Below are 13582 nucleotides of genomic sequence, written 5' to 3'. Positions count from 1 at the left end.
TCTACAATCAATCAAAACATAAAATCCTTATTCTCTTTTCATTTTTATTCTCCTCATCAGAGTATTGATCATGAAAAAAAGCAAATGAGCAGTTGAATAAATGTGATGTTTTCAAGCTATATTTAATGTGCATTTCCTTCAATATTCTCCACTCCTACATAAGAACACAAACTAGGAACGTTCTGGTTTATCTATGCAGAGCTCTTCAATTCCCCACATGCTATGTCATTAAGCTAAAGGGTTATCAAGCCACCAATCTCTTCTACCCTTAACTAAACAACATAAAGCAAAATAACCACAGCAACCTCTGGTAAAAGGCCAAAATGTCCAACACTTGACTAATACTCATTTTAAAACAGTATATAAAATATCAGAAAAAATATCTACTAATATTTAAGTAATATAATCTGGAATTGGCAACAGAATATACATAACCTAAAGCTGTATGAATCCACTGATTAGGTAAATTTAAGATTTTCCAAAACACTTAATTTTCATATAATAGTATGTGGGTTACTTTTTTTAAAATTAAATTTTCAAATAAAATAATTCAGCTACTATAACTAGGAAGCATTCCAATAGAAAATGAAATTGTAACACATAGGCACAATCTAAAAAGCATATAGGAAGAATTTCTCAAGGTCGCCATAGCTACCAATACTGACAACTATCAGAGATGATAATTTAAATACCAGCTATGTCTGTTAATTAAAATTTTTAATTTGGCAGAACTATAACATGTGTTGCCAAGTTTCCTTAGGGCTTATCTAAAGTACTGGCCCACTTGTTATGGGAGTCTCAGAGAGAAGACAGAAGAGACTGAAATCCAAATTATTCAAGTCTTATGAAAGTCCTTAAAATAGCTATCTCTGACAAATGCAATGTGACTCACTTTTTTCTTCCTCCTGTTAAGCTACACACCCTGGACAGACAGGAAAAAGGGTGGGAGTACACACTCCCATTGTACTGTATTATTCACAGCATCCATTATTTCCTTCTGTTACAGTGTATTCACACACCTCTCCACCTATCCTGGTAATTTAGACCACATCACATAAAATAACAAAATTCTCTACCATAGTTAATGTTGATTTAAAAAAAAAAGTTTGTTTTAAGATTTTACAAACATTTGGGCTGGGGTTGTGGCTCAGTGGTAGAGCACTCACTTAGCATGTGCGAGGCCCTGGGTTTGCTCCTCAGCACCACATAAAAATAAATGCGTAAAATAAAGGTATTGTGTCCAACTAAAACTAAAAAATAAATATTTTTTAAAAAAATATTTTACAAATATTTCATTTATAAATTATTCTTCTTCCGGTTAGATTAAAATCTTGGCAAAAGCATATCCAATACAGGCCTAAAATGAAGGGTACATTCCTCAATTGAAAATTCAAAGCTTAATATTCTGAAATCAAAGGTGCAGGGTGGATCTCCTAAAGATCAAGGGAGATCAGTAGAGAAAAGGAAACAAGGGGTGGAAGGTATGGAAGAAGCGGGGAAATACTGAAAAGTGATACTGGCCAAATTATATTGTTATATTGTATCCTGTATGAATATGTAACAACAAATCCTGCCATTATGTACAACTCTAATGCACCAATTAAAAATGCAGAAAAAAATATTCTGAAATCAGGTAAAAATGCTTGAGATTTCATGGTACAAATAGGTATGAATTCTGCTTCCTTTTTTTTTTATTGTCCACATTTTCCAGGATAAATATTTTTTATAAATGCATATACATATTAATCCTTCTTCTCAGTAAATTTAATCTAGTCTTTTCAGTACACATTATTATATTTCTAAATGTTTTGCTTCACTTAGGATACCACAGAGATTCAAGCACCACTCTATTATTATACCTCTATCATTATAAATAACAAAAAATAAAAATTTCTACTTCATTAGTGAATAGTTTGTTAATGTCCATGAATATTTAGAAGACCTATAAGTTAGGTACTTAAATATAAAAAATATGGAGTACCATATTTTACTGAAAATATGTAAAAATGTATTGACTTTCAAAAATTTAACAAATAAATGGTACACTATAACTCTCAGAATGTGAGTGTATACACACAGACACATACACACACAAACATCCACTGTTTTACAATTCATTTTTCTACTATTTCATCCTACTTGTACTGAACATATTACAGCCTCCCTTGACATTCACAAATTTAATCACAAGTACTATTCCTAAGAGATTATTAGGCAGACCAGGCACAGTGTGGCATACACCTGTAATCCCAGCTACTCAGAAGGCTGAAACAGGAGGATTGCAAAATTGAGTTCAGCCTCAGCAACTTAGTAAGACCCTGTTCTCAAAATAAAAAAAAAAATAGCTGGGGATGTGGCTCAGTGGTTAAGCCCTTCTGGGTTCAACCCCTGGTAATCCAGTCTCCCGAAGAAAAAAGATTATTAGGAAGAACAAGCTTGGTACCCATTTGAAAAATGCCTATATCCCCAACAAGAAATGAATTACAGAAAGGCCAATGATTGAGTCTATGATTTTCTGAATTCTTACTGCATCAGGACTTTAGGGTATATTTAAATATTTTGTTGTTGAAAATATACCTCTAGAATATCTAGCATCTCCAGAATATATATGCACAAACTTGACAAATATAAAGCAGACATACAGTAAAGAAAGAGGGTATAAGAATGTTGAGCATGAACCCATGGTCTTATTTTATGTAACATGGTCAAGGAAAGCCTCCACAGGAAGGTAGCATTTGAATAGGTAAATAAGGAATATAGGGTTCAGTGAGAGCTGTTAAAAGTATTTTTAAATTAATATGGGATTCATAAATATAAATTAAACATATAACTAAGATTTATTCTACTTATTTGTGAATAAATGAATCTTTACATTAAGACTTATTCAAAATGCATTTGAAGAGCTGATATCCACAAAGGAATCTTAACAATGGAGTACTAACAGTACAAGAATAGAGATAAAACTGGTTAATATCCTACAGAGCAATAAACTATATTCTTTGAAATTATCATTTCTAAAGTACGGAAATTATTTTTCTTTTGGGAAAAAAAATCTACAAATTAATATGTGATGTCACCTTCAATCCATAATAAACAGTTAAATAAAGAACATTCTTATGTGGTCCTGGAGTAGGCTTATTAAACAATGTTCTATTGGTCATTAAAACATATACACTGTTCATCCTTATCCTTATTTCCAATTTTTGCATTTTTTAAGAAAGCTATGAATATATATGAAAAAAGAACATTCCAGACAGAGAAAATATGAGTGAATCATGAACCATACCTTTACTACAAGGAAGAAATGCCCTTCCCACTCATGTATTCATTCAGCTGAACTTTATTTTGAAGTTTGGCATAATAAGTAGCTGGGGAGATAAACTAAAGGAGCCAGAGAAGCTGGAAGATTTACATTGGAAAGCAAATAGGAATAAAGGTTGAGATCTGGTCTGATTTACATTTAAAACCCTATCTGCTGAAATAAAAACTCTTCTCAGGAGAAGAGCCAGAACTGGAAATTTGAAGGCCACGCACGTATTACAATTATTCAGGAAAATAAATAACTAGATGCATAGTTTGTCACATGTAAAAACTGATATGGAGTAAAATAAAACAGAATATGGTAAGGTTGGTGGAGGGGTCACTAGTATTATTTGGAAAGGCCTTCTGATAAGATAATATTTGAAGGGAAGAATGTTAAAAACAACAACAAAAACTATGCATGGATCTGAAGGAAAGACACTCCAAACACTGGGATAAAACAAAATGACTGAGAACAGGATAGGAAAAAGATAGGGAAAAGGGATCAAAGAATGTAAGGGCTTTTAATATAGTTAAAAAGAACTTGGCTTTTAATGTAGTTGAGGATGAGAAGCCACTGAAGTAAAACAACATGATCTAAGTGTTAAACCAATCACAGGGGCTATAATTTGGGAAATGGAAGGCAAAACAAAAAGATTTGTTATAAGATACTTTAGTATTCCAAGGAAGAAATAATGGTAGCACAGAATAGGAGCAGTGAACCTGAGAATAAAGAAATCAGAATATTTTGAAGGTAGGATCAACACATTTTGCTAACAGGCTGACAGAGAAAAATTATATATATGTATATATATGTACATATATACACACTCTCCTATATGTTAATGTACATATATACACATATATTTTATATATTATAAATGTGGGTTTTAGCCTTAGCAATTAGAAAGATGAAGTTGCCATTTACTAGAATGGGAAAAACTACAGAAGAAACAAATTTATTAATAAAAATTTGAGAAAGAAGAGACAATTACTACAATTTATAAAAATGTTAAATATCCTTTTTAGATTTATACGATTCTAAACTCTTCATGTAATTATAAACTCTTCATGTAATTAGAATACTCAGTTGCCTACTAGAAACAGAATATTTTTCACCAAATTGTTTGACCTCAAACTACTAATCCTTAATGTTTCTCACAGATTACACTTTCTAAAATGGCCATCTTCACTGATTTCATCCATACTGATTAATGTTTTTCATTTATTCAAGCCAAGTATAAGATTACTCATTCATAAGACATTTACCAAGCAATTTTTGAAATTACATGTATACTTCATCAAAAGGGCTACATTTTAAACTTTAAGTCCACTAGCATACTTCATCAAAAGGGCTACATTTTAAACCTTAAGTCCACTAGGCTTACCTGAAGTTCTTTGTATCTATCTTGAAAAGAAATGGCCTCTTGCTCTTTTTCTTTTAGGAAACCTTTTTCTAACACACTATGCTTTTCCATTAATGATTCAACATCCTAAGAGAGAAAAAAAATAACAAACTTTGTAATGTTAATGAACACAGAAAATAGCTGTCAAGGAAAGAATCCACAGGAAGTACGGTTTAAAATCTAATAATATTATAAATTATATCTTTCATTCTAATTTCTACCAAACACAAGAATTACTCTAACAAATGAAGAGAGCATCTCAAGTAATTCCAATTGACAAAACCAATCTCTTATATAAACTTTCTACAAATTTGTCAAGATATTTATATATAATTGTAGGAAAGAGAAATGAGAACATAAATAATTTATGAGAATTATTATACATCTAAATATTCTTGTCAAATATCCCAATGATGCCTGAACTCCCATAGGGAGAAGTTAATGTTATAAAACTTGAAATCTGTGTAAGATATATAATACTGCCGCCTGCTTCCAAAGTAAATTAAACTAAATCAGAAAGAAAGTATTAGCTGGGTGGGGAACCCTAGTCAAATTGTTCGTATCTTTAAAAATTCATATATAGTCAATTTGAATGATTATATATGAATATATGAAAACAAAACATTGTTTTCAGGAACCCCTGCTCACACCAAAATCTGAGGATACTCAAATCTTTCATATGAACTGACATAGCATTTGCATATAACACTATGCACATCCTCCCATGTATTTTAAATCATCTGTAGATTATGTAATATAATGTAAATATACTGTAAATAGATATATTGTATTGTGTATGAAAAGCTTATACTGTAAATAGATATATTGTAATGTGTATGAAAAGCTAACAAAATAAAAATGATCTGTATGTGTCTGGTACATGGATTTTTTTTTCCCTAATAGTTTTGATGTGTGGTTGAATCTAGATATGGAACCCATGGATATGGAAAGCTAACCACTTTTAAGATTTCTTATCAAAGGCTTTTCCAATTGATAGGCTGATATGATTGATTTAAACCCACAATTCAAGAGAAGACAATATCCTCTTCCTCTGGTGAGTTTTTAACTATAATTTTGGATTACATTGAATTTTCAGTTCACACAATCCAACTTTTACTTTTTAAGAAGTATTACCTTTTTAATTCTTAGTTTTTCTTCTTCAGAGGCTTTGAGTTTAATCTCCAGGCTTGAAATTTTTTGCTGAAGCTGTATGTTTGATACATGGGTTCCAGAATCCTCAGACTCATCCACAGTAGCAATTGTTCCATTACTTGCCTCATCAGTTAAGCCCAATGGAAAAAGTGGGATATCCAGATGAGTGTGTGTTGTTTGCTGAATCTAAACCGCATTAGACACAGAAACCGACACATATACACGTAGGAAAGAAAGAAGAAAAGAAAGGTCACACTATTTCAATAATTAAAATATCCAAAGAGCATCAGAAACCCCATATGGAAAGTAAATTGAAGCAAAGGTTCCAAAATGATTTCCCACTTGAATTAAATCTACAGAAGACCCCAAACTGTTCCAACAACATAATCCTGGCACTAAGAATCAAAATTTCCTATTAACTTCAAAGCCTAAGGTATTTCTTATTTTGATAATAATGCATTAAAAAAATTCTTAATGTTTTTTCTTATGTTTGAAAATGTACAATTAAGTTTAGATACATCTGATACTTACCAGTTCTTAATTCTATGCAGGTAGAATTTGTTTACATTTTAAATTGTAAATTAGAATTTGAAATTCATCAATGATCTTTATTTGATCAGCACTTTTTAGTAAAGTTAATACGTTACTTAAAATTGTGACTTATACTTCAGAAATCTAACTTTAGAAATCTAATTTCAGTACACAGCACAATATTTGGTTCAACAAATATCTGAATAGATGGACTATGACTGCTGCCTCTTTAGTTTATATCCTAAAATTAATATAGATGTTCTATGGACGAAAACATGTTAAAATTCCCTTAAAATAGAAATAACTATATTTTTGTAATTATTTTCCATTTTAAAGTTCAAGATTTGAAATACAAAGCTAATTCCACTTGAATAAATAACTAAGGCTACCCAAATGTTTTTTAATTGTGCCAAAAAAATCATAATTACCTTGTTTTTAAACTCTAAGTACTGTAGAAATATTTCTGATAGAAAAACTAAATTGAAACAGAAATCATAAAAGAATCAAATAAAACAGTATGTACTTTTTAGGTATACAAATTTTCTGTTAAAATATACTTGTCTTTACCTGTGCTTTAGGAATTGTTTGATTCATAATAGTATTGTCTGCATGTAGGTTCTCTGGTGATGAAATGATGGCATCAGAAGAGAGGCATCCAAGTGAAGGAGACGAGTGGTCATGGTCCAAAACAATCTCAGGAGAAGCTGGTGAAAGATGGACTCCAGATACTAAACAACAACAACAACAACAAAGAATAAGATATTAAAGAAAAACAGAGAGAGGACAGGTTGAAAGGAAGAAAGACAGTACACAGAAAAGGAAAAGGGTAAGGGAAGTAAAAGCAATGAGATTAAAAATGAGGATTTTATGACTATTATTCAGGGATCAATACTGAAATCTAAAACTAGTGTTTCTAAACTTAACATAATATTTCCATATAAGACTCAAATGTGTAAGGTCTTAGTGCTTCTATACTAACTTCCATAACACATGCATTTGCAACTCAAAGGGGATGGACGAACACACACACACACACACACACACACACACAATTCTTTTAGTTCAGAAAAGTCCATTTATTTGGGTAGGAAAAAAGCACTGGAAGGTCTACAAGTGCTACATACAGGAACTGGGCACTGGGGAGACATCAGTGAGCAAGACAGATGCACTTACATACTCAATGACCTTATGAACAGTGGGAGGTCAATCAACTATGTAAACAATAATTAGTATACAATGCATAAAGAACAACAACAATTACTGTGAAATAAGGAGTCCAACTGTCTCCATATTAAGTTCTTATTTTGTAACAAACAAAAATTTTTTTCCTGTTAAAGTCAATTATAGATTATTGGATTATATCTACAGAAATATAATGTTGAAATACAGTTTTACAATTAGTTTCACAACAAACCATCACTACATTGTGACTAGGATCCTAATAAAAAAGTCATAAAAGAGGGAGTACTTCCAAATTCATTCTATGAGGCCAATATCACCCTGACTCCCAAACCAAATAAAGACACCTCAAAGAAAGAAAACTTTATTTTTGACCAATATCCCTAATGAATTTAGATGTAAAAATCCTCAATAAAATTCTGGCAAATCAGATACAAAAACATATCAAAAAGATCGTGCAGTATGACCAAGTGGGATTGATCCCTGGGATGCAAGGCTGGTTCAATATACGGAAATTAATAAATGTAATTCACCACATCAATAGACTTAAAGATAAGGACCATATGATCATCTTGATAGATGCTGAAAAAGCATTCGACAAAATACAGCATCCCTTTATGTTCAAAACTCCAGAAAAATTAGGGAAAACAGGAAATTACCTCAAAATGGTAAAAGCTATATACGCTAAGCCTCAGGCCAGCATCATTCTAACTGGAGAAAAAATGAAGGCATTCCCTTTAAAATCTGGAACAAGACAGGGATGCCCTCTCTCACCACTTCTATTCAAAATAGTTCTTGAAACACTAGTCAGAGCAATTAGACAGACGAAAGAAATTAAAGGCATAAATATAGGAAAAGAAGAACTTAAATTAGCACTATTTGCCGATGACATGATCCTATACCTAGCAGACCCAAAAAATTCAACCAAGAAACTTCTAGAACTAGTAAATGAATTCAGCAAAGTGGCAGGATATAAAATCAATACCAATAAATCAAAGGCATTCCTGTATATCAGTGACAAATTCTCTGAAATGGAAATGAAGACAACTACTCCATTCACAATATCCTCAAAAAAATAAAATACCTGGGTATCAACTTAATGAAAGAGGTGAAAGAGCTATACAATGAAAACTACAGAACCCTGAAGAAAGAAATAGAAGAAGACCTTACAAGATGGAAGGATTTACCTTGCTCATGGATTGGTAGAATTAATATTATTAAGATGGCCATACTACCAAAAGCACTTTACACACTCAAGGCAATTCCCATCAAAATCCCAATGACATTCCTTGCAGAAATAGAAAAAGCAATCATGAAATTCATCTGGAAAAACAAGAGACCTAGAATAGCTAAAGTGATTCTAGGAGCAGGAAGAGTGAAGTTGGTGGTATCGTGATTCCAAATTTTAAACTATACTATAGAGCAATAGTAACAAAAACAGCATGGTACTGGCACCAAAACAGGCTGGTAGTCCAATGGTACAAAATAGAGGACACAGAGACAAATCCACAAAATTACAACTACCTTATATTAGACAAAGGTGCTACAACCATGCAATGGAGAAAGGATAGCATCTTCAACAAATGGTGCTGGGAGAATTGGAAATCCATATGCAACAAAATGAAATTGAATCCCCCTCTCTCACCATGCACAAAAGTCAACTCAAAATGGATCAAGGAGCTAGGAATCAGACCAGAGACTCTGCATCTAATAGAAGATAAAGTTGGTCCTAATTTTCATCACTTGGGGGCAGGCCCCAGATTTCTTAATAAGACACCTATAGCACAAGAGTTAAAACCAAGAATCAACAAATGGGATGAATTCAAACTAAAAAGTTTTTTCTCAGCAAGAGAAATAATATGTGAGGTGAATAGGGAGCCTACATCCTGGGAACAAATTTTTACCCCTCAAACATCAGATAGAGCTCTAATCTCTAGAGTATACAAAGAACTCAAAAAGTTAAACAACAAAAAAGCAAATAACCCAATCAACAAATGGGCCAAGGACTTGAACAGAAACTTCTCAGAACAGGATATACAATCAATCAACAAATACATGAAAAAATGCTCACCATCTCTAGCAATCAGAGAAATGCAAATTAAAACTACTCTAAGATACCATCTCACTCCAATAAGAATGGCAGCCATTATGAAGTCAAACAACAATAAGTGCTGGTGAGGATGGGGGGTGGGAAGGTACACTCATACATTGCTGGTGGGACTGCAAATTGGTGCAGTCAATTTGGAAAGCAGTATGGAGATTCCTTGGAAAGCTGGGATTGGAACCACCATTTGACCCAGCTATTCCCCTCCTAGGACTATACTCAAAAGACCTAAGAAGAGCATACTACAGGGACACAGCCACATCAATGTTTATAGCAGCACAATTCACAATAGCTAGAATGTGGAACCAACCTAGATGCCCTTCAATAGATGAATGGATTAAAAAAATGTGGCATTTATACACAATGGAATATTACTCAGCACTAAAAATAATAAAATCATGGCATTTGCAGGCAAATGGATGGCATTAGAGCAGATTATGCTAAGTGAAGTTAGCCAATCCCTAAAAAACAAATGCCGAATGTTTTCTCTGATATAAGGAGGGTGACTCAAAATGGGATAGGGAGGAAGAGCATGAGAAGAAGACTACCACTAAATAGGGACGAGAGATGGGAGGGAAAAAGAGGGAGAAGGGGAGTTGCACAGAAGATGGAAGGAGAACTTCATTGTTATACAGAATACATATATGATGTTGTAATGAGAAAAAGAAAAAAAAGTGTGTCACATTAGATTGGATAGAGAGAAAGGATGGGAGAGGGGGGAGGAGTAGGGAGGATAGGAAGGGCAGCAGAATAGAATAGACAATATGATTGATGTATGTACATTCCATGTATGTATTATATATCAAAATGCATTCTACCGTCATGTATGACTAAAAAATAAATAAAAATTAAAAGACAAAAAAAAGTCATAAAAGCAACGCCTATTGCCAAGAATAAAAAAGATAAAAATGTAAAGGACAAAATTAACAGATTATACATATATGACTTTATTTTTAAATGTTCCTTCACAATTCAAATAAATTATGTGCTTTCATATTTAAGAAAAGTAATTTTTAGAAGTAACTCATTTATATGTTTCACTTTCTAAATTATAAAGACCTTTATTCCACATTGGCATCAGTAGCAACGTCAGTGAAGTTCTACCATAAATTCTGGAAGGCAGCTCACAATGGAAATTGCATTTTTCCCTGAAGAGAGATATTTATAAGGCCATTAGATATTAATAAACTAAAGAATACATTGACTTATCCATTGGCACTTTAAAGTATTATTTATATTATCTATATTTTATTATGTAGCAATATTATTTTTGAGATACTATGTGCCATATCAGATACTTGATTCTACATTCACAAACAAACATTTCAATTTATTTTTACTCAAATATAGAAAAATAAAACTTCAATTCATGTTTGTATTTGGTAAATACTCTTCAGAATTTTTCTAATTTTTATTTTATATGGTGGGAAAAAAATCTCTAAAAATATTCCAACTTCTAGTTGTGAATTATAATTCATAACAAAAATTACTAATGAACTTTTAAAGGTTATGAAAAGTAGCTTATACAATAAGGAATATATAGCCTTCTGATGAAGATACAGATTCTGAAACCATACTGCCACAACAGATACAGAACAATGTGCAAATTAGGTAATTTATCTGTTATTCAGTTTCTTCATCTATAAGATGCACACTGAGTTCTGGTGGAGCTTTAAATAGGCTAAAATATGTAAAACATTTATCACAGTGTTGCTATTACTTCCATTACTATTTTAAAGTTTATTATAAAAATTTATAGGACAAGAGTGTTTATGACCCTGTATTCAAGAATATCTTGAAAGTATCATTTTTAACACCTGAATATTTCAACTTCTCTTTATGTCATTCATATTTATAGCCATATTTTAAAACAAGATCTATACTATCTAAAGTAAATTTTCATCCTGTAACATTAAGTGTTCAAGTACATCACATGAGGAGAAGAAGAAAAGCAGTCAGAAAGGTGGGAGAAAAGGAGAACAAAGAAAAGCAAAATAAGGACAAAGTAAGGGGGAGGTTGAGGAAGCAAAATAGGAATCCTACACTTCACAGTAGATACCACCTCCATCTCACCTTTTCCCTTCATAAACAAATTTCCTGAATAATGTATAACACCTATTTCCATTTTCTTCTTCCTTAATCCTATCATCACCCCACTGGACCTGTTATTAGAGATACTACATGTCATTTCAGCTATTATTAAATTGAATGAACACTTCTGATCTTATCTCTCCTTAGTTCTCAAGAACACAAATGGTTTTCCATTATCTCCTAGATTTTCCCCGTATAAGTTGACTAATTTTTCTTTCTTTCCTTTTCAGGTTCTTTCTATATTAAGCCTTAAATTTTATTTTCCTGTACTTTTGATTTCACTCAATACAGTATTTTGGTTTGCCACTTTAAAACCCATTATGAAATTATCAATTAAAGGCTAATGGCAAACAAATCCACAACTCAGGCATAAATAACTCGTCACATCTCCAAATCACTGTACTCACCTTATGACCAGACAGATCCATTTGGATGTCCAACAGGTACATTAAACTTAACTAACATTTTATATAAACCATGTTTGCCTCATGTTTTCCTACTCAGTTAACAGTACCTCAATAAACACTGAATTTACCAAAGTCAGAAATGAAACCACTGTAAGTGCTAACTTTACTCCAGTCACACCTTGCTACTAAAATTCCCTGATTATGTCATACTGTTCAATACCTTTATGATCTCATAATATTATTGCCTAAGTTCAAGCCATGGCAGTGGAGTCAAAAATGCATTCCAATTTGAAATAACTGCTGAACAGTTAAGGAGCCCTACGCAAATTATATAAACCCCTGCAAGTCATAGTGTCCTCATCTGAAAATGAGAAAATAATATGTGCCTAAAAAGCCATGTTATAGAGCTTAAGTGAGATAATGTATAGAAAGCATTCAGCTCAGTGACAGATACATGGTAAGTACAACATTAAATGGAAAGTGTCAGGAACATTATCATTCAGTAACATTGAAAACAAATTTTTCCAGGAAACTTTTTGCATATTCCATTACCCACCCAATCATAACATTATCCTAGGTTCCTACTTTTTGTTAAAGATATTATAGGATTTCTAAATACAGTAATAATAATAATGTCAAAGAAACCTTACATATCAGAGATCTATTAGATATGTTTAAAGCAGTAATTAGAAAAAAATCTATATTCTTCAACATATCAACAAAAAAATCAATGAATTAAATCCCCAGTTGAAATTTAAGATACAAAGAAAACTTAAAAAAAAAAACAGAATAAGAAAAAAAACACAGATAACACAGATTCATGTAGATTAATAAAAGAGTACATATAATTTTAAAAACCCTAAGTTAAAAAAAATCATACCTTATTTAACCAGTAGTAATGGGGGAGTACAAATATACAAAATTAAATGGCAAAGAGAAGATAGTCATCAAAACAGAAGAAATTTTTTAAAAATCTTGACTCCTCTCTGGGCATCGAAGAACACTCCTATAATCCCAGTGGCTCCAGAGGCTGAGGCAGGAAGATAGCAAGTCTCATCAACTTCACTAGACCCAGTCTCTAAGTAAAAATACAAAAGAGGGCTGTGAATGTGGCTCAGTGGTTAAGCACTCCTGGTTCAATCCCTAGTACAAAAAAAAAAAAAAAATCTTGACTCCTCTATACATTAAGAAAACATATTTTAAAACTTAGAAAAATGGGCAATCCTTTATAGAAATGTAGTTTGCAAAAGTTGATTTTTATTACTGCTTTTAAAAAACACTTCTTGAAAATAAATCTATTTCTTGGGAACAAAAATTACATTATCAGGCAACTAACCTACAAACAATGCATAAGATTTAGATTATTTCAAGAAAAGGAAATGATCCAGAAAACACTGTTTTTCATTGCAACA

At 32.1% G+C, this 13582-nt stretch overlaps 1 protein-coding gene across 7 annotated transcripts in view; it reads right to left on the bottom strand.

The window, feature by feature from the left end:
* Nucleotides 1-13582, bottom strand: part of Ccdc91 (coiled-coil domain containing 91) — a 321339-nt gene that overhangs the window by 202756 nt on the left and 105001 nt on the right. For 4 of the 7 annotated variants that reach the window (XM_076852739.1, XM_076852740.1, XM_076852737.1 and 1 more), the window contains 3 exons: nucleotides 6957-7117; nucleotides 5841-6044; nucleotides 4689-4793 (listed from right to left, as the gene is read on the bottom strand). In XM_076852739.1, coding sequence (XP_076708854.1) covers nucleotides 4689-4793; nucleotides 5841-6044; nucleotides 6957-7117 — 470 coding nt within the window. Of the gene's footprint in view, nucleotides 1-4688; nucleotides 4794-5840; nucleotides 6045-6956; nucleotides 7118-10731; nucleotides 10778-13050; nucleotides 13249-13582 lie in introns of those variants that run through there. The other 3 variants (XM_076852744.1, XM_076852742.2, XM_076852741.1) reach the window with 3 other exon arrangements.

The sequence above is a fragment of the Callospermophilus lateralis genome, chromosome 4 (assembly GCF_048772815.1).
Source record: "Callospermophilus lateralis isolate mCalLat2 chromosome 4, mCalLat2.hap1, whole genome shotgun sequence".
NCBI lineage: Eukaryota > Metazoa > Chordata > Mammalia > Rodentia > Sciuridae > Callospermophilus > Callospermophilus lateralis.
The sequence above is the reverse complement of the archived record's forward strand: the minus strand, read 5'-3'. Positions and strand labels throughout refer to the sequence as shown.